Below are 20903 nucleotides of genomic sequence, written 5' to 3'. Positions count from 1 at the left end.
ATGAGAGCTGGAATTGCCATTTGCTACCTCCAGATATGAAAAGTCTAACTAAGAAGCCTCTCTCCTCTCATAACCCAAATTGCACAACGAAAGAAAATGATCTTGTATATACCAAAAAGAGCAAGCTAGAGAGCTAATAGCACAACAAAAATCTCACCCCAGGCTATCTTGTCCTGTCATTACCTCTTTGTGAAGAGGTATCCCGCCGGTAATTTTCAACTTCCTGATGAGTCTCACCAGAATAGCCGATGTACAGCTTATGCAATCCAAAAGTCTCTCGTCTCGTAGGTCGGCGAGCTTTGAAGCCATTGCTCAAAGACTCCGGCTTCTTCTTCTGACTCGAATGATGGCTGCCATAGACCAACTCGCTCCCAGTTTGTCCCTACTTTGGATACAAGAAGCATTGAGAATACGTTATGCACATATTTATTTCCGTACGGCTCGAACATCTCGTCGGCAGAAAATAGGTATATGGCATGACAGGTTCTCATTCCTCCGGAGTCACGGATGTCCAGTGCTAGGTTTTTGAACAGGGTGTCAATAAGCGGTCCTACAGACCAGTAGCCATCGTTCTCACTTCGCTCTACGAATCCAAGATGGCCATCTGTTGTGTGATTGAGAAACACCAAGTGAGATTCTTGTACCATAAGCCTGATTTTTATGGAGGGTGCTGAGAGATGTATCCGCTGAGAGTAATGCTGTCGCTGAGTTGATGCCGGACTAGCTTTTTCAAAAGTCTTCCAATCCTCTACAAGCCCGTTGTGCTTCTCAACATGAATCACTAGACCATTAGCAACGACCAGCTCCGTATCAAGCTGTCTCCGTAGCCTGTAATCTACATATGGATTGTGCAACCATCCGGCCCAAGACCAGCTAGGAAAGCCTGACCGACGATGGATTTTTTCATTTTGGATTGGTTGGCACCAACATAACCCGATGAGAAGTCCGTTCAGATACCCAGATGCGTCGATTACTAAGGGTATGCCCCAATGTGATCTGGTGGGTGGCTCTTGTTGGTCGAAGTCCGCCAAAATGCCATCGAATGCGTTGAGGATATCCTGATCGTGAGTGAGTACTCTTGTAGAGTACTTCTCTATCAGATTGTAAATATCGTGTCCATTTGAATCCTGTTGCCACTTCTCTAACGACTGAAGATAAGGAATTTGGGAATGCTGTAGATCCTCGCTGATGACACCTCTGTCGCAATCGAATAGAACTTGTTCGTCGGTGAAGATGAGTCTTCGCTGAGAGAAATAGCTCTCCTGCAACGTCCATCCACGATCGTTCCATCCGCCAGTGTAAAGTACAGAACCCCATGGCCAAACAGAAAATGTCATCAGGTTGAGCTTGTCGTATCGACCTTTTATTTGCATATTTGCACGTGGAGTTGAAACGCCAACGAGCCCAGAGCTGGCGTCCATGCTTCCGCCTGCTATGATTGTGATTTGAGCAGACCGATATATGAGATGCATTTGGCGAATCTGGTGCTTGAAATCGGATCCATCTGCCTGAAGGATGCAGTATTTATCGACCCATAGATATTGGAAGCCGAGGCTCCGAGTTACTAGAATGGCGTCCTCTATTGTGGCAGGTAACTTTGCTGGCAGCATGTCCGTCTGGCGTTCCTCAACTGTCCTGTGGGTTTCACCCCAGCAATAGCTCAATGCAACATAAGGACTGTCGGAAGGAGGCGTGACGATCGATCGTGTGAAACAGTCAATCACTCGTAGTCGGCTTGGTCGGTTACTTGATGTTTTTTCCCGCTGTAAGCAAGAAGCATGATATTCCAAACACTCTTGTAGTCTTTGTTCCATGCGGTTGAGATCAAGCCAGGTCGGGATCTCATTCACTTCCAACAAGGATGGTAGAAAGCGTGCTGCTTTGATATCCGTGGTCATACCGAAAGAAACAACGTCCTCGGGACTGCCAAATAAATGAACTTCGGGCCCTCTATCAGGGGTATCAAAAACGATGTTAACATGTGAACATAGTTTTGTTGAATGTCTAAACTTCTTGTGATCTCTGTAAGAGCCTGTCCCAGGGTCAAGTTGGAGATACCGTGGACGTTTTGAGATATTTCGCGACAACAAGTGGATTTGTGCCGCTGAAAGAAACCCACAGAATTGGCAACCAGGCTGCTCATCCCAGGTCCAGATAGCAGTGGGGTCGGAGCTGCGTGTAACCCATGCTTCGCGTCCGAGTTTTAGTGGTATGCCTTTGTGGTCGCCCTTCAAGATCGCAAAGAGATCGATGTCTGAACAATTGGCACATAACGTCTCGACAACACCTGATGACTGCGTTGAAATATTACGGCTTGCGGTGCGCTTTCGAAGGCTCCTGAGAATCCGTTTGAAAGCATGGTTTTTAAACCCGGTCGTACTCATGACTGCAGCAGGTGTCGGGGTGAGCAGCCGCTAATTGAGAAAACAATGTATAGTAGAGTGTTTGAAGGAATATGGATCTGAGAAAGCTAGCTTTCCAGCCTGCGGCCTAGAGCTATATAACCCTGCAGGTTTATGTCGTAAGGTTGTTCAGCCTCAAGTGGGGTCATATCACGCGCGCCTACCTCAGCCGCAGCCTAGCTATAGCATAGCCTTGCTCCAGCTTTACAGAAACACAAAGCGTGAATGATGTGAACAATAGATCAAATTGGTTTATGCCAAATCCACCCTACCTCTGGTTATCCAGACCCTGCAAACCCATGGCCTCCTTCTTAACATCCGTCTTCTCCCCCTCGCCCTTCTCCCTAAGCGCCACCTTCTCCACCTCATCAAACGCCTTAAGCGCATCCCCATACTGTTCAAAAACACCCTTCCTATACCCCTCACAAATCTTCTTGACAAACCCTTCCTCATTCCACCTCGCCTCGAGGAAATCTTCAAACTTCTCCTGCGGAGACGAGCGCTGCACACCCCAAGCCGCTTTATACGCGGCACCAAGAGCGCAGGCATTTCCTCCAATTTCAAGCTTATATACACCGTCGGAGCCACCGAGGACCTGGCCCGCGAGCTCAGCAATGGCGGGGTTCACAGCACCGCCACCAACCATGTAGATTCTGCGGGGCTGAGCGGGCAGAGAGCCCTGCGGTGAAACGAGGGATTGCGATCGCAGTCTGAGTGACAGGAACTGCGATTCGAGGATCGCGCGGGCGTCGGATTGGGGAACGGGCCAGGACTTGTCTTCGGTCTTGGCCTGGGCGGCTTCTGGTGCAATGGGCGAGAGTTGGTTGTCTTTGGAGAGGAAGCGCCATGTTCCTGCTTTGACGTTTGGTACGATTTCTGGGCGGGGGAAGAAGAGACCTAGACGCATGGGGTCGGAGGGTTGGGCTTGGCCGAGCGCGGGAGTCGTGAGGGCTGTTTCGTTGAACTTGTCCCAGGACTTGTCCGACGATGTGCCAGAGGCTTTGTTGATTGCGTCGCGGATGTGCTCGCGTGCTAGACCGCCGTTCTTGTAGCAGAGCATGAACATGTAGAGACCTGCTGTGGTGGGGTGGTTCATAAAGTGGTAGGCTGGGTCGGGCCTGTACTCGGGTGTGGACATGAGGAATGTTGTTGAGGTTCCGAGCGAGACGATGGCATCTGATGCGCGGAGAGGGAGGGCGAGGATAGTCGATGGGTTGTCGCCAGTGAAGGCGATGACCTGAGCTGACGACGGGAAACCGTAGCGCTTGCTGAAGTATGGCGACACGGTACCGAAGCTTGAACCACCGTCTTCGGGCACATTGCCCAGCTTCTTCCTGAGATCTTCGACGCCTTCGCTTCCTCCAGCTGCAAGTGCCAGAAGATCCTCATGCCAGCGACCGTTCTTGATGTCCCACAGGTTTGCTCCAGTTACGTCTGAGATATCGATGGGGGCTACTTTGCCCAGGAAGATCGACGCGAGGAAGGAGGATACGAGGGAGATGCGGGCGGTGGCCTTGTATGCTTCGGGATACTTGTCGTGGAATCGAAGGATCTGAGGGCCACTGAAGCGCTTTATGGTGTTAGTATCGACAGAGGCCAAGAAAGGGCAGGGAGCTTACGTGGTGAGCACTGCTTCCAGTGGCCAGGGCCAGATTCCTGGGCTCTTGTAGTGTCGCGTCGAAAGCACCGCACTGCTTCTGTGTACTTGCGTCTTGCCAGTTCGGGCTGAAAGGGTGACTGAAAGCACCCTTCCGCTCACCCTTGGCACCGCTTTCCAGCTGCTCGAGCAGTGTCTTGCCGCCATCTAGACTGCCAAGTAGCGTCTCTGCATCTTTGCTCCAGAAGACAGTGCCGTGCTGCATGCCCGCACCCGAGATACCCTGCACCTTGGAGAAATCCGCACCTTGTTCCTTCAATCGCTGCAGAACAAGGTCGATGGCCTCGAGCCACAGGGCAACTGGCGCGAAGACCTCGCCTTCATCGGGGTTTGTGAGGACACCCTTCTCAATCCCATATTTGGCGAGATCGGCGTCAAAGTCGACTTTGGCCTCGTGGATAAGTTTAAGGTCGGAACCAACGATGATACCTAGAAAACCGCAGTCGCGTCAGTTCAGCCCTGGCAGTCGGAGGTCCAGATAGTGGGGTAGCTCCAGTGGGGTCTCCTCACCTTTGAGTTGCTGAGTGCTCAAGTCGAAGCCCAAGAATTGATCAGCCATGGTCGCGGTATGTCAATTCTGTGTCGAGCTGCAGTGTTGGGAATTTGAGTGTTATGGCTTGACAAGACATGGCTAAAATAAGCAGATCACGTCTCGTGGTGTTGAGGACCCTCCTTACACCCACACCCAAGATACGGGCACACTGACGCAAGACCCACATTGACGGACAAGCTACATCATAGGCAATTTTGCCGGCGGTGCCTGCAGCAGCGCCAGTTCTTTTGCGCGGAATGATTGGACAACGGATAAATTCGTGCCGAGACATCGTGAGTACAGCTATGATTTTCTGGAGTAGCATGTCGGCCAAACGCCGATGGCAGCTAGGAATTTTTGTTAGCGTGGGGAAGCACGAGTCTAGAGCGTGGGCTGAAGTCGAATTGAGGTGATAGATTCAATAGATATCCAACTGTCGAATATCTTGTATATGCCGCCGGGTAGTCCTTCTGCCCAACTCCGAACGCCCAGCCATGCTTGTCTATAGATATACACGAATCACTTCCTTCGCCTTGCGTCGGTATCGGTGGTCTCGTGTTTATGGTCGTGATTGTGGTCGTGGTCGTGATCATGTTGTCCTTCCGATGCTGGGTTCGGTGTCGCAGTAGGGTCGCCAGGTATGAACTCATCGAGAAAGTCTGGTGCCTCCGCCGAGTTGGCTACAAAGCGCACACGCACCTTCTTCACTCCGCGCACATTGGCACCGATGCGCTCCCGGATGAGGTTCTCGACGTCGCGTGTCTGCTCAATGGTCCACGCACTTGATACGCCAATTTCAACATCCATAAGATAGTTCTGCCCAGCCTTGACACCCTGAATTGCCCGTACGTTCACTGGCTCCGATGTGGTAGTGACGCCCTCGACAGCGCTAGTCGCGGCCTTCCGAATGTTGTCCTTCATCTCCTGGTCTACGCCGACGTCTGCCAGTTCTAAGAGCGCCTGCTTGGTGTTTCCCCAGCCAGCTTGGACGACCATGAGCGAGATGACCAATCCACCAACAGGGTCCAACCATTTTGCGTTGTTGAGCACGTTTGAACCGGCGATTAGGAGGAGAGCGACAAAAGCGGTGAGAGAGTCTACGCGGTGGTGGTAGGCGTTGGAAGCGAGGACGGTGGACTTGCGTTCTTTGGCGATCTTGAGAGCTAGAATGGTTGTCAGCGCGCGTTTCTTGAATCGATTGGGGTGTGCTCACTCGCTCGGTACAGCCACTCCTTGATGACGATTGAGCCAGCAGCGAGCCAGATAGCATTGATGTTGGGGCCCATATCCTCGATGCCGTGATGGTGGTGATGATGCGGTATAAGCCCCCAGTGCTCAGCTATCTCGGCGGCTTCGGGGAAGAACTGCTTGCAGAGGGCAAGTAGAGCGGTCCAGCCCATGAAGAAGCCTCCTGCAAGCAGGATGCCGCTGACACCGAGCGAGCCCAAACTCTCCACCTTTCCGTATCCGCTGGGGAAGCGGTTGGTGGGCGGCTTGAGGGACCAGCCGACAGTTGCGAGCGTCATGATGTCGCTCACGAGGTCGGTGAGACTGTGGATAGCATCGGCGATGAGTGCTGGCGGGAGTTAGCTGGCGTTCATACACAACGCGTACATGCATCTCACCCTGGCTGTTGAAGACGTAGCCTCCAAAGCCCTTGCTGACGGCCATGCCCAAGTTGACGTAGAGGCCAATCTTGGTGATGCGCACGCCAGCGTCATTCTTGTTCTTGGACAGCAGGAACGTGTTGTCGTGGTGATGGTGGTGGTGGGAATGGCCAGCATGCTCCCTTTTCTGCGTGTCGCCTGTCATGGTGGAAGGGGAAAAGTGTGGTTTGCGGTGGATAGTGGAAGACCAGTTGAGTAGGGGCGCCGTATGCGAGGGAGACTTGAGGTATTGGGCGCCTTTAGTCGTCGTCTGGGTGCAGAGAACGCGCAATCTGGGCCGGCAAGTGGGAGGCTTGTAAGCGTATCGTGATAGGCCGTGCGGTCGCACTGAAGGTTGCGTAGAGTAGTAGTTGGATTGAGCACCCTGCAGGGTTCGGGGTGAAGGTAAGACGCGTCCACGCTGGCTAAACTGGACACGCATGCCATCTCCATTTCTGCAGGCGGTGCGCAGTAACATGGGACGTGGTGGCAGCGGTTGCGCCTTTTAGTTATGCGGGAATCCCAGATGCGACTTGCTGCGAGCCTCTCCAAGACTGACAATTTTGACCCTCTTCCGCGGTTGCTATCGGCCCTCGTTCCTGGCGTATCATGGCGCCTTTTGCGTCAACACACGGCAATTGTGGGGGCAAGCTCTCTACCGCCACATCCGTCCCGCCTCGCTTCAGCTCACATCACCACTCTCCACATTCTACACGGTAGACTGGAAAAGTTGTATTCGCTAGACTATGTTGATTTGCAGGCGTTTGTGTTTTCTGCTATCAACGATGACGATGGTGGTGCGAAGTCACAATTCAATTTCACAGCTGAAATCATGAATAAGTCTGAATTCGACGTCTACTACTATTTTGTCACTGCTCTTGTGTGGCTTTTCTCGAAGCGTCGTCATCTTCACAGGGAAATGGACCTGAAGATCCTCCGCGTTTCATACTTTGGGCGGACGCGCGTGTCAATACGAGTAGAGCCAAGAAACGTCATGGCCATTCGTATCGTGGTTACGTCGCCCAGTTTGCTTGTTGCCTGTTTGAGAAAGCTTCTTCAAATATTTATAGCCTTGGCTTTGCACTATCTTCGCCCGCAGGGTCTGTCGCGCGAGCAAGTATCCAGTTGACAACGTCGTCCCGGAAGGCGTCTTTATCAGGACTAGGCTCGTCATGTACTGACTAGGTTAGTTTGAACACACTCGATTGGATCAAATACTCACAGCGATGGTAGCATCCCGCGTACGACTTGAACTCCTTATCCTTGACTTGCAGGGCACTGAACAGACGTTTAGAGGCAGGATAGCTGGTGATGCCATCTTGTTCTCCATGCGCGATCCAGATCCTCGTCACGCCACCCTCTCCAGCATTGTCAGGTATCACGACCTTGCCGCTAGACAAAGCATTGGTTCGATCGAGCAGTCCTGCAAGCCCCCCGAGCGTGCCCGTGTCATGGCAGAGCTCATCCTCGTCAAATTGCTTGCAAACCGCCGGGTCTCGTGAGATAAGTTTAGGATCCAGCTTGTTGGTCAGCTGACGCTTCGCCATGAGCTTTCCAGCGACTCTGCCAAAAAAGACTGTGACGGGAGAGGGCTTGGACTTGGGATCGAAGTCGACAAACGGTGACTCCAGGAGAAAGCCGCGAATGTGCTTGCGGACTTCCTCTGGACCTTGTGCAGCGTAGCAAAGGGTCTCACCGCCGCCCATAGAATGACCCATCATGAAGAGCGGTACCGGGCTCGGAATCAATGTCTTGATGAAGGAGGTGATATCGTCAAGGACCTGACTAGTTGGGCCCGTGTCTCCTCGCTCGGCGGGTTTCGTTACAGAGCGGCCCCATCCCCTGCGCCTCGTCAGTATCAAATATTGGAAACAGTACACGCACGCACCTCTGGTCGAACGTGTAAACTTCAATGCCTCTAGAAGCCAGATGGGGAAAGAAGCCGCCGTAGGTGTTGACTTGATATATGTTAGAGGCCGAATACACATGTGGTAAGTGCAATCTTACCGTGCTAGAGACAATGTTAGTGATGCATTCCATATTATAATTACAAGAACCATACATCTGAGAAACCATGGATGAATACAAGTCGGGCTTTTGCCGGTCCGTCCGTCTACTCAATGAGTTAATGCCGATCTTATTGATCTGGTTCCACCATACCCTGAATGTTTTCGTATACAGCTGCTTGCCATCGGGCAAGGTATGGGTGCCTTCCTCAACGGACATGGTGACGCTATCAGGCGAAAATTGGGGAGAAACGGAGTATGCTTGGAGTTGAGATTGGAGCTATTGGAGGCCTAGTGCGCTTGGTAATGCAGATCTGGTTGAGATCAAGCGATGAAGGAAATAAGAGTAGTTGACACCTGAAGTTGTTCAGCTCTCCGATGACAGCCGCGGCTCCCGCACGCGTCATAGCTTTGTTGGTGCCACCCACCACTTGCACATGTCAGACACGACAACTCAGCTGGCGACATGGTTATCGTCAGCCCATTCTCGGAGACTCGATGGTCAATAAAACTTGGCTATATTTGGAGGCCCGAAAAGGCGCCGATGACATGATGAGGGTGAAGTCAGCTAGCCTTAACGGCTGTCGTCCAAGCTCCCGCCCAGTGGATCATCCTGCATAACGCATTGGACCCCTCTACCCGGTGTCCCCACTTACATTTTCCTCGTGGTAAGATACTTTCTTCTTGCTATGAGCATTCTTGCCCGTCGACTTTTGTCCCATCACTCCTTTCCGAGACGACTCTCCTCCCAGAGAAGCATGCTGAGCAGCATGCCACAGGCTCGCTCAGCAAAAGCGATCCTTAGCCATCAAGAGCGCACCGCGACGGAACCACGAGAGAACGACGTGCACACTGCCACCCTCGCCAAAGTGACGCCTGTCAACGACCGGATCAAGCGCTTTAAATTCGAAATCAAGGAAAAGGACGGCTTCAACGTATGACGATCTCCATCTCGCTCGCGACATGCGCTGATGGATAAGTCAGTTCCTCCCCGGCCAATGGCTCGATGTCTTTGTGCCTGATGTAGAAAAGGCCGGCGGGTTTACCATTACCTCGTCGCCTTCAGAAGCCCTGCCGCGGTCAGATCCCGACTTCGTACCATACTTTGAGCTAGCCGTACAGAAGAGCCCTGATAATCCGCCGGCAGCATGGTTGTGGCAGCCGGTCGACGACATTCTGGGGAAGGAGGTCACTGTGCGTGTGGGTGGAAGCTTCATCTGGCCTCCTCCCTGTCTGGATATGAAGAAGATCAAGCGCGCCATCTTCATCGCAGGAGGTGTCGGAATCAAGTGCGTCCAGCTACGCCATCACCGATTCGCATGTCTCGACCGCTAACACCCCCACAGCCCTATGATGTCAATGATGACCTACATAAACCAGAACTACCCGAACCTCGAAGTACGCTTCTTGTACTCTACTAAAGTCCCATCGCGGGAGACCGACCCCAGCGAAGTCCTTTTCCTGCAAGATGTGCTCGACCTCTTCCGCATACCCAGATTCAAGGTGACCAAAGACCGCCTTGAGCTTTTCTTCACAGGAACTTGGGACGGGTCTGAAATGGGCACAAATGATGGTGACTTGATACATCCACTCATGTCTCTGACGCTGCCGCAAATTGACTCGGCTACCGAAGTGCCAGTGTGTGCCTGGACGCATCGCATTGACGACATTGCCCTTTCTAGCGCCGTCGGCAACAGAAAGGAAGCGCAATCTACCGTCTTCTATGTGTGTGGGCCTCCAGACATGACCGACGACATGGTGAAGTTTATCAAGGAACAGGATAACGTGGCACCGGAGAGAGTGCTGTGCGAGAAGTGGTGGTAATGGCAAGGTTAAGGTAATTTATCATTGGATAGTCCAAGACGATCAATACTAAGTTTTGCACTCGAAAACCGTGCCGTCGCTGCGGCAAGCGCTGTTGTATGTACGATGCTCACACCATTAACTGGAATTTACGCGCCCACAAAGGCCGTAAATTCGAGACGGCTCGTGGTAGCGAGCTCCACCAGACTAGCTCCACCTTCCAAAACTCAGTGCGGGACCCATGGCCACCATCGCTTTTTGTGCCTCAAGCCATCTATCGTCCGCAAGCACTTTACGAGACAGCAAGCGATCGCTTATATTGTGCGACCCCGCGATAAGGCCCTCCATTTCATCCGGCCTCTTACCTCGAAGTTCTATATTGAATTACCCGATTCGTCGATATTAACCCACATTCTCCGGTACAAACTGCAGGGATGGCGCAAGGAACAAGCCGTCTAGCTCCCGCATGCAGCGCCTTCCTGCGAGTTTGATTCGCCATCACACTTTACAAGCTGTGTGATCGCGCAGCATGCGTGTGCCACTCAGCGCCTGCAATGCCTCTTTCGCCCCTCAGTTCACTCACTGGCGTCGGCTAAGATGGGGGCTTACATGGCTGTTAAGAGCGTGGAAGGCCCCGGAACGCTGGATGTTGATGCTTCGTTTGTGCGTCTGAACCTCGAGCACGAACGACGACCGCTTACGACCACGAGAGGCTCTCGGTAGCATCTCCAGCTATCGACTTCGGATTGCCGACAATAGCGCAACAAGAGCGCCCGGCGCAGTTCAACCTTATCTCCGCAATCGCGACCCATCCAGGCGCAGCATCACATATACGGCAACGCTAGCCACCAGACACTACCATTGAGTGTGACGGTCTCAGACATTCATCATGGGCTTCTTTATATCACGATCATGGCGCCTGCCGAAAATTATCTACTTCCTCATGGTGTTTGAACTGCCATTCACCGTGGCCAACCTTGCGCTCTTCGGCATCGCATCGCCAAATCTATACCGCACAATCTTGTGGAGAGTAGGAGGCGAGTTGGGCTTCAACTCGAAACCAAGTACAGTCCTATATGCGGCTGCGAATTATCGACCTGTGGATACACCTTTAGTATGGAGTAGCTTGTAAGTAGCATCTTCAAGATCGATGACGGATGCGCAAGAACCAAAACTACAGTCCATGGACCTTGCTATCATTCTGCGAAACCTCAAAACCCAACGGTAGACTGACCATCGCAGTAACACCCAATACCACCTCGTAATCGGCGTAGTATGCATGTTCTTCTGGCTTGTCAAGGTGACCTTATGGCTCCTTAAGGTCTTCTTCCCGATCCTATCGCTCCTCCTCCACATCGCTCTCATGACCCTATGGGCCTACGGCATTCACATCCAAACCGCGCCCGACACAATCGACCCCAAGCACACAAACAACGGAGCGCCCTGGTACATAACCAAGAGCTGTAACATCGTGGACGACAAGCACATCAAGAGTTACTGCATGCAAGCAAAGAGCAGTTTCGCCGTCAGCATCATCATGCTGTAAGTCTCATGCCACCTGCATCAACCAAAATGAAAGGCGCTAATCATGCTCTATAGTGCCATCTACGCTGTCTTCGTCGTCCTCTCAGTCTATTCCCTTATCCCGACCACCGCCCAAAAACAAGCACACGCGGCCAGGAAAGCGGAAAAGAAAGCGGAGAAGGAGAAGTGGGCTTCCTCACCTTACGACAACGAGATGACCGCCGAGGAACAATGGCAGCACATGTGGGAACTTCAACAACTACCTCGTACACCCGGTACTATTGGTGGCATGAAGTCACCCATGACGCCACGGACACAAGCATTCAACAATCTTGGTGGTGAGGAGGCTGGGCATGGAGGCTATTACAGCAACGTGCCAACAGGAGGTAATGCGTGGTACGGACCACCGCAGACGCACGAAGGGACTATAACGGTCAGTCCAGTAATGGAGCAAGACGAATACTACTCCTCGCACGAAGGCAAGGGGAAAGCACCGGGCTGGGGCGGTAATGCGTACTAAGCGCACGCACTGTCTATGGTTTCGTAGTCTTTTGATTGGGATTGGCGTTTGAGCGAGTGTGATTTTCAATGATACCAAATCTGGGAGCTAGGATGTTCGCTCATTACTGGATAGGAGAAGAGGCAGAATGGGGTCGCTCCTTATCTCAAGACTGAATCTAACAATTTTCATATGTATTTGCAAATCGTGGACTGTGTGGATGCCTTTGGAGCGTGTGAACTGACATTTTGTTAGGTGAGACATGTGATGGCGCGCAATCGCGTCGGAATGGCACGCGACACTTGACGTAACCTCTAGCACTTGAGCTCCACAATGTCAAACTTCTAATCTTCGACTAATTATCTTCCTTCACCGTCTCCAAACTAATTGCAGTCATAATTTTACGCAGTAAAATGTCTGGACATGCCGTAAACCATATTGTATGTGTCGGTGCCGTTTACATCGACACCATCCTAACGTACGTACTTGCTCATTGCGGCCTCGCCGAGAACAAAGCGCCCACTAACCGTCAAACATCCAGTGTTCCCCATTTCCCCATAGAAGATGAAAAGCTACGCGCCAAATCCATAACACGAAGAAGAGGCGGAAACACAGCAAACAGCTTAGAAGTGTTATTGCAACTACAACAACATGGTCCCGAGACAGCGCGGAATCCTCGATCCACAGACTTGCATCTGCTCGCCGTACTTCCTAATGAAGATAGCGCTGCGTCGAAATTCATCTGCGAATCACTGCCCCAAGTGAAGATATCCGATGTGAGTCTGTTTCGCAAACAGCACAAGGAAGCGGCATCTAGCTATATTATCCAAAGTGAGGAGAACCGGTCGCGCACGATTGTCAGTCTCAATCAGCTACCTGAAATGCAAGACAGCGAGTTTATGCAGCAGGTCTGTAGCTTTACTGGAGGAGGAGGTGGTGGTGGTGATGGCAAAGAGCAAGGTTGGAAGAAAGCGTGGTTCCATTTCGAAGGCCGTGTTCCAGAAATCACACACTTGTGCGTCCGCTTCCTGCGCGAAAAGTTCCCTCACTTTAAGATCAGCGTCGAGTGTGAGAAGCCAGAACGCACGAGTATGGCTGAGGTCGCGCAGTACGCGGATGTGGTGTTTTATTCGAAACTCTGGGCCGAGAAGAATGGGTATAAAGATGCGAAGAGTTTTCTTGAAGATAGGAGGAGTGAGACGAGAGATGGTGCAATGTTATGTTGTACATGGGGATCTGGAGGCGCGGCTGCGGTTCAGAAGGGGGATAATGAGGTTTGGGCGGATGTCAGGGCGTGGCAGGCTGAAGGAGATGGGCAAGCAAAGGTTGTGGACACTATTGGTGCTGGGGATACTTTTATCGCTGGTATGTTATTTGCGATTAATGAGCATGGAGAGTGGTCGTTGCAGCGGAAACTTGAGTTTGCGAATGAGCTGGCTGGAAGGAAGGTTTTGCAGGAGGGATTTAGTGGCCTAGGGAAGAAAATGTGGTAACAGGATGATCATGAGCAGGTCTCGTTCTTCAACTACCGTCCTAGGTACTGAACAATACAAACTGATGTATCAATCGTCCAATTCTACTACTCTTCACAAGCTAATATACCCAAGCGCATCTATGCAAACTTCAAGTTGACTGGCAGATCGTGATACATCTGGTAATCGAACTCGTTGCTCCACTCCACGATAAACATCTTGGTGAGTGCAACGACTCCTACGAGATTGAGCTCCTTTTCCTCATCTGGTAAACGCCAGAAATGAACTTCATCCAGTTGATCCATGGTCCAACCATCAACCAAGGCAAGTGTTATGTCCGTTACAACGCGTACAAGATCGCCTGAATTACCCTTTCCGAGAAGAACAGCGGATGCTGCCATTTCACCCATGCTATTGCGGACGAAATTACCTTCCCATCCTTTGCGTTCGAGAAGATGCGGCGAAGAGGAGACAGTCCGCTTAAGAAGATCGGCAAGTTGAGATCTGAATCGGTCCATAGTGGGCTTCGAGTACGCTAGGAGGATATCACGCATCCCGCGATGTATACTCCATGAAAGATGGTTCCAAGGAAGACAGTCAAGTGCTTGTGCGATAGCCTCCTGCTCTCTTTCAGGAACCAGTAAAGTCGTCTCTTTCAAGGGATCTGTGCTCGGAACTTTGAGCTCCAGCCAATCTCCAGATACTTGATTCGACTCTCGAGCGAAGATATAGTCAACTTCGTATACTTTTCCTCCCAGCATATTATACAAATGCCGAGACCCGTGCGCACCAGGAAATCCCTTTACTGCATATTCCAAGACGTAAACGCCAGGCGGCTTGCGGCCGCAAAACGCGAATTGTACACCAGAAGGGGCCGCGATGACCCCGGCTACCATTTGTGTGCAACGGTTTGTACGTTGCGTGAAACTGGGAGGATATACATCGGTAGATTTCTTGTGCGAATCATGAGGTGAAAATTGCACGACTGCATCTTGACCGATCGGCCAAGTAATGTACCACTGCCCATTGTACGAAGCGTACCCGGCTCGGAAACCAGAGGCATCGCTGTACGAGAAGGCAGCTCTTGCGTTCGTTAGCACCAACATCGTTATGAGTGTCGTTCGCGAGATGGATACACAAGCGTGTGCTTGGTAGCGAGAGAGTGGCATCCTCTCCAAAGATTTCCATTGTGTGCGCCTGTCTCGAGTTCCGTGTGTATTATCTTCCGTTGTGATGACACTCTTTTCGTGAATGGCCCCCGCGGCCTTCTCTGCTTCGTCTATCTGCAGACTTGTTGACCTAAGCGAAAGCAGCTTCTCTGGATGAAAGATGGCCAAAATGAGTGCCCATCCTGCCTTTCCGGGAGGTGTGAACAGGGGCAAGCGCGTTAGATGGATAATCTGTCGTCCACAGAAACCGGTCTCCAGATCTGCAACTAGAACTGGACCGTATAAAGGCGGCTTCCTTACGGTCCACCATGACGCTTTTTCCTGATGGCCATACCAGAAGCCTAGGTATGCTGGGGTGCGATGGCTATGGAAAGGATCGAGCTTCTCATTAATAGCGCTAGCCTGTGATAAGAGCCCACCCAGTCCGACGGCGGTGACCATGAAAGAAAGCCATGTCGCAACATCCGCGGATGTTTCCATTCTCAAGAATCTGATAGCCGATAACTCCATTGCATATAAGTAACAGCACGATGGTGGTGGATGGGTGAGCTTACATGATGCGGGGACGCGCTTATGTATATGTGCAATACTGACGAAGTATATTAAACGGGTAGCATTGCTGAGCCAGATCGCCTGTCTAGGCGCAGTAGGTAGAAGGGCCGTCTTTTAAACTGTAGACTAGGAGCGGGCATCAGACGCCTTCATAGGCTTGAAATATTGTTACCCCTTCGCCTCGCAAGGCAACCCGTGTTCATGCATATCGTGCAGCCGTGTCACATTCAGCCTTGCAGCTAATCTGCCATGAATCTGGCGTTGTGTGTAAGAACGGGCGATTGGGAAGCTCTTGCAAGACGGAAATTTGTAGTGAGCTCCCTACGACATTCGTACTTTTCGTCGTTGAACAATCGCAGACCATGTTTGAAAGTCAGTAGAACGCCACTTTGCTCGTATCTAGTTATGGTAAAACAGAGTGGGGCAGATAGGCGTCCACAGCGTGGCTTGCCCCTCTTCTAGCAGTAATTGGTCTAGCTGCTTACTGTAAATCGTGTACATAATTGGTCACTCAGACAGCGAATTGATTGACTTAATCCCCAACATGATAGCCAGTTCTTCACACATACAACCAAACGCGGAAACTACCCAAATACAATGGCATCGCACGACGAGGCCCAATCACCGTCGCTGCTGAGCTACGAGGTAGTTTACCATCCGCATTCCGTATAAAAGGTCTGAAATACGGCTATGTTAGGAGTGACTGCAAAACTTCCTCCATGGAACACACCAATCTTTACCTACCTGTTGTAGTTCTCCGCCGCCACATCCACGTATCCGTCCTCCTCATAGCCCTTAACGATCACCGTCGTCTCGCAGCCCTCTTCTGCCTCCTCACAGACTGCCAGATGCCTCGCGACCCTCGGGAAGATGTCAACGTGCGCATGCTTTCCCATCCAACAATCCAGATGCCCATAACCATTCACAACAACCCTTTCGTACTTTACCTCCGGAAAACATTCTCTTAACAGATCATAGCTACTTTTCGTGCTTTGCTGGCTCCAAACAGCATTCTCAGCCCCACTCAGCAAGCAAATACTCAACCCCTTCAACCTCTCTAGATTCGTTTGGGTAAGCAGATCCTCAAACACGGGCCTATTGCTGCGAACGTGGTGAGGTGGCATAGCACCCATATTCGATAAGTGCGAGAGGAAGTTGGTGTGGATGCCATCGAACCAATGACCAAGATGCTCATGTGTGGCGTGGTTGAGGTTGGTGTGCGTCCAACAGCGGCCAAAAGGAACGTCGCATCTGTGACAGACCGCAGAGTTGCACATTTCGCTTCTAGTGCCTACGGGGTAGAAACGTAGTATTTGATCCAGCAGGAACTGCACCCATGGCGAGGACGAAGAAGAGTGGCACGGGAACCAGGAGCCTGCTAATGTCTACCCGGCTGTAAGCAGAGAAATTTGGTAGATGGAGAGGACGGGACTTACTTCATATGCCTTTATGAGAATGGGATGTCGCGCCTTGAAATCGTTGTCCGGGCTGAAAAGTAGGTTGGTGAATACTTGACTACATGTCATTCCTTTCAACCAAGAAGCTTCCACGTCGCCTTTGAGCAAAGCAATGCCTGTTGCTATGCTTCCTAAGCAATGAACAACAGCGTAGATCTTTCTCTCTTGTTCCCTCTCTCGAACGTATTCCATGGCAGCTCGAACGTCCAACCGAGCATCGTATACAGTATCGCCCTTTCTAGCTTCTTCTCCAATCCCAAAACGGAGGATGGGGATGTAACACCGGTAGCCAAGTGAGGTAAAGTAATCAATGGCGTTCGTGGGTACAGTTGGCAAGGAAAACATTTGATCGTCTACAGACGCACCGGGGATGAATACGATCGGCGTATGCTTCTCCAGCGTGCCGGATGGAGGCTGCCACAACTTGATGGGAAACCTGACCCCATCGTCGGCTGTAAGCATCGTCACAGTAGGAATCGCCTTCTCATAGTAGCCCGATTTCCCGGTGGGCGGTGTTGGATACTGGAGTCGACGAAAGGGACTGAACACGTACGATGCGATGTTAGTCGTGAAGAACTTGAGAAACCTGGCCTGCGCTTGCATATCGCTCATGCCACCAATAGTTGTACGAGATCGTAGGGACTGAAGTTCCGAGAAGAAGTCGTGGAGTGACAAGTGTAAAATACCTCGACCGACCACAACGCCATCGTAACCAGTGATTGTTGTGTATAAAGTTGTTGTCGCGCCCCAAGTTCTCGAGACTGAGAATGCAGCAGTCGAGTTAAGTCTTTTGTAACCGTGAAAGCCGTATCTCGCACCATCTGTACTCAAGAGGTCTACCTTGTACACGAGATTTACTGCATCTGCGACTTTCTCGTCGATTGTAAAGAACTCGACTGTGCCACCAGTAACCATGAACGGTTCTTGCGACAATGCGCCGCAAGCAAATGTGCCAAATGGCACACCCTGATATGAGCCATTTCGGTTGCGGCGTGCGTCCACCGTGAGTGCGAGCTGAGCTGAGCTTGAAGCCTCCCTAGCAACCTTTTCCGCAATACTAAAATCTGGGACGTTGTTGCCAAAGTGAATATGACCTCGCATGACTTCCTCAAATCGGACGCCTTCGATCGAATCCTCGATGGTATTGAGTCTAATAGTCTTTGTGGATTCTGGTAGTACAGGTACGAGCGGATGTTTCGAGGTACTTAGTCTACCATTTGAACTATCGTCGGTTTTCCAACCACGTTCTTGGGCGATCAGGTCACAGCTTCGCTCAGCCAGTGCAGTGATTGTAGCGCATGGATTCACACCTTGAAACTACCATCAGCTGTCATCGAATCAGTTTGCATGCTTCAACGGAGCGACTTACCGAGTGATGTTGGGATGATTGAACCGTCTACGCAGACAATCCCCTCGTATACTTCATGTCCTTTTCCAACAAGAAGCTGGCCGCGATGATTGACCACGCCTCCAAGTCCAGTTCCGTCATTACTCATAACCGCACCTCCGAGCGGGTGAACAGTGATACATGGAGCCTTGACGAGTTTGCCGCCAAGGTTCTCAGTCATCTCAAGAAGAACGCTGTCAAGATGTGCACTTCGCTTCTGGCTCCCTATGCCCAACCATCGCAGAACCACTGCATCATCTTCGAGTACCATCTGTCCTTCGTTTTCGTCGTGGGACATGGTGAGATACACTAGCGTCCGGTCCACGCTGCCACCTCTAGCATATGGTCCAAGGATCCAATTCTTCAACCTGGCCAGCAAATTACCTATAGTGCTGGATGATTCAGACGGCACAGCGGTGGTTTGGGTTTCGAGCAAACTCTGAATGACTGGCGCTAGAGCTTCAGGGATCGCACCGTCTTGGATAATGTACCTGTCCCGTACGTTTTTGGCGTGTGTGGAGCCTCTCATGTCGATGCATGCAGTAATCGTTGGGCCGCATGATTTGGAACTCATTTTACCCAGGGCTTCACGACCAATGCTACTGATGTCGTGCTTGCAATTATATGCGAAAGCCAACATGTCACCGTTGCCTGTCAACCTTTGACCCAACAAAGGTGATGTATGGAGGCCATAGCGTTGCGATCGCAGCAGTACCTCCGTCGTCCCGAGTGCACCGGCCCCAAGGAAGACAACCTCCCGCTGTGTCGCGTTAGTGTGAGCTATACTCGAAGAACCTCACACTTACAGCTCTGACCCACTTCTTTGTCTTTCCTCCTCTCCCATTGGACACCTCATAGAATACTAAGTACCCTTTGCCTCGACCCTCCTTTTTCACATGTCTGACATCAATTCCACAGAAGAGTTCGGCGCCTCTTGTCCAAGCATCATACAGGTATGTTACAAGTACTGAGTTCTTTGAACCATCGTTGACACCTGTGCACTCGTTGCCAGAACCCGTACTTTCGCTCATGTGTATTCCAGCTTGGTTGGTGCTGGAGCAGAAGGTTGTCGTCAACGGAGGACGGTAAAAGTTTTCATGCAAGCCAAGACTATCGGCTTGCCGTTCAAAGACGTCTAGTTTGCGTGGTTTTGGGTATCTTGTTGGAAATGCTGTTGGTTGGAGCATGCGCTCAGCTCTCACGTAGACTACATCGAAGTGTCAGCATCAGCACTCTTCCTTCCATGACCTTTCAGTACTCACATTGCTCGAGGTCTGCAGGATTCTCTCTAATTTCATCCGGCCACTCTGCTGCTTCCAGTAATCTTTCGTTTGGTTTGAGGAAAACACCAGCATTGATCAAGCTCGTTCCCCCCAGACCACAGCCTAGAAATACGTCCTGCCCTTCCCCTTTGACAGTATGGTACAACCCTGCTGCTTTACCGATACTAATCATTTTACCGAGTATCTTGCCACTTAAGCTATATTCTCGCATGGCGTCTTTGAACGTATGGGGATACTCTCCGGGCCAGGTTTCTTTTCCAAGTTCTAGCACACAAACGCTTTTCCCGGCTCTTACCATGCGTGATGCTGCAACGCCACCGCCATATCCTGAGCCAACGACCACCACATCATATTCGGTTTTTATCGAGAATGGATGGCGAGCCAGGCGAGGATACGCTCTGTTGGTCGACGTGGCATTTGCGGATGGGATCGGTAGCTGTGGTTTCTTGAGGCCAAGTTTTACCGGCATAGACTTCGCAAACGTGAAAAAGCTCTTTCATAACTTCGACTGAAGGATATGGCTACATGTATGCCAAGATAAGTAGCAAAGGCAGCTTATGAATGCAATCAGGAAAGTCGACTCGAGCATACTTACTTCTTGCGAAAGTAATCACTGGACCATTTGAAAGAAGGCACAGTAGATGTCAAATAATTTGAGACACTCCACACTGCCGGAGCTTCGTGTAGCATGGACGAATCGCCATCGCCGAAGTTCGGTCCACATCAAGAAGCGTTGGAACTCGCTTGGGGGCTAGACACCGCATCTGAGCTTCCATTGTTACCCAATTGAGCTTACCTATGTATGTTCCGAGCGCGCCACTTGTCACTATCACCGGGAATGTCTGATTCGGGTGCACGTCCGGTAAATAGTCGTCATGCGATTCGATAAGATCTTCGAGGGTCGCGCCTTTGCATCGGAACAATAAGCAACATTGGGGGCCACTATTTGGTCGACAGCAGTAGCGGCCAGCGCGGTAACAAGAATGTCGAGAAGCTGCTATGGTCTCTGGAGGGATGTATTCAATCTGGCCTTTTACTGGTCGCGTGAAACGAGAATTGATGCCGACCTGGAGAGAGTGGGTTGAAAAGGCAAGGGTCCTCATCCGCGTAGGTGGAACTGCATATTTCCGGCGCGTCGCTACTCCCAGTCTGCTGACCTTCAGCAAAATATCGTTTCACAGCTCATGGCCCATCTTTTGCTATATGCAGTGCATACGCGCGTTGTTTTCCATATCCAAGTGATGGGGAGAGGTCGTCTGGACGTAGATGTGTTTTCAAAGGCGAGAAGTAGGATGACGCGGTCACTTCTTCCACCTCGGCACGCTCGTTTGGCTTCAAACCACCGTGCACCTCCTTTCTGCCACGGACTGAAAACCACCAAACCACCTAGGTGAGCTAGCCTGTAGTGAACACAGCCAGCAAACTTCCTTCAAAGGGACGACACTGCCAATATTCCTCAGTCAGTCGGGCATGCTGCTAGTGCCCGTGCACCTGTTGACCATACCCGAGTTAAG

At 51.3% G+C, this 20903-nt stretch overlaps 8 protein-coding genes across 8 annotated transcripts; 3 read left to right on the top strand and 5 right to left on the bottom strand.

The window, feature by feature from the left end:
* Positions 1–2670: 2670 nt before the first annotated feature.
* J4E82_000431 (uncharacterized protein) lies at positions 2671–4618 on the bottom strand (the record flags this gene model as incomplete). The annotated part of the gene is made up of 3 exons (XM_051726752.1): positions 2671–3972; positions 4022–4488; positions 4570–4618. 3 exons carry the CDS (start codon positions 4616–4618, stop codon positions 2671–2673), a joined length of 1818 nt encoding a protein of 605 aa, XP_051593177.1.
* Positions 4619–5110: 492 nt separating this feature from the next.
* On the bottom strand, positions 5111–6403 carry J4E82_000430 (uncharacterized protein; the record flags this gene model as incomplete). The annotated part of the gene is made up of 3 exons (XM_051726751.1): positions 5111–5754; positions 5805–6167; positions 6217–6403. 3 exons carry the CDS (start codon positions 6401–6403, stop codon positions 5111–5113), a joined length of 1194 nt encoding a protein of 397 aa, XP_051593176.1.
* Positions 6404–7301: 898 nt separating this feature from the next.
* Positions 7302–8429, bottom strand: J4E82_000429 (uncharacterized protein; the record flags this gene model as incomplete). The annotated part of the gene is made up of 5 exons (XM_051726750.1): positions 7302–7414; positions 7460–8079; positions 8126–8248; positions 8300–8350; positions 8398–8429. 5 exons carry the CDS (start codon positions 8427–8429, stop codon positions 7302–7304), a joined length of 939 nt encoding a protein of 312 aa, XP_051593175.1.
* Positions 8430–9001: 572 nt separating this feature from the next.
* J4E82_000428 (uncharacterized protein) lies at positions 9002–10067 on the top strand (the record flags this gene model as incomplete). Its single annotated transcript, XM_051726749.1, has 3 exons — positions 9002–9178; positions 9228–9532; positions 9590–10067. 3 exons carry the CDS (start codon positions 9002–9004, stop codon positions 10065–10067), a joined length of 960 nt encoding a protein of 319 aa, XP_051593174.1.
* Positions 10068–10935: 868 nt separating this feature from the next.
* Positions 10936–12090, top strand: J4E82_000427 (uncharacterized protein; the record flags this gene model as incomplete). The annotated part of the gene is made up of 3 exons (XM_051726748.1): positions 10936–11174; positions 11289–11588; positions 11646–12090. 3 exons carry the CDS (start codon positions 10936–10938, stop codon positions 12088–12090), a joined length of 984 nt encoding a protein of 327 aa, XP_051593173.1.
* A 392-nt stretch (positions 12091–12482) lies between these two features.
* J4E82_000426 (uncharacterized protein) lies at positions 12483–13562 on the top strand (the record flags this gene model as incomplete). Its single annotated transcript, XM_051726747.1, has 2 exons — positions 12483–12547; positions 12611–13562. 2 exons carry the CDS (start codon positions 12483–12485, stop codon positions 13560–13562), a joined length of 1017 nt encoding a protein of 338 aa, XP_051593172.1.
* A 119-nt stretch (positions 13563–13681) lies between these two features.
* On the bottom strand, positions 13682–14095 carry J4E82_000425 (uncharacterized protein; the record flags this gene model as incomplete). The annotated part of the gene is made up of 1 exon (XM_051726746.1): positions 13682–14095. One exon carries the CDS (start codon positions 14093–14095, stop codon positions 13682–13684), a length of 414 nt encoding a protein of 137 aa, XP_051593171.1.
* Positions 14096–16002: 1907 nt separating this feature from the next.
* J4E82_000424 (uncharacterized protein) lies at positions 16003–19600 on the bottom strand (the record flags this gene model as incomplete). The annotated part of the gene is made up of 5 exons (XM_051726745.1): positions 16003–16647; positions 16699–18029; positions 18089–18866; positions 18913–19313; positions 19369–19600. The coding sequence occupies 5 exons, from the start codon at positions 19598–19600 to the stop codon at positions 16003–16005; spliced, it is 3387 nt and encodes a 1128-aa protein (XP_051593170.1).
* Positions 19601–20903: the final 1303 nt, after the last annotated feature.

Source organism: Alternaria postmessia, assembly GCF_024291825.1.
Source record: "Alternaria postmessia strain BMP 2775 chromosome Unknown scaffold_2, whole genome shotgun sequence".
Classification (NCBI taxonomy): domain Eukaryota; kingdom Fungi; phylum Ascomycota; class Dothideomycetes; order Pleosporales; family Pleosporaceae; genus Alternaria; species Alternaria postmessia.
This window is presented reverse-complemented; position numbering and strand designations above follow the sequence as displayed.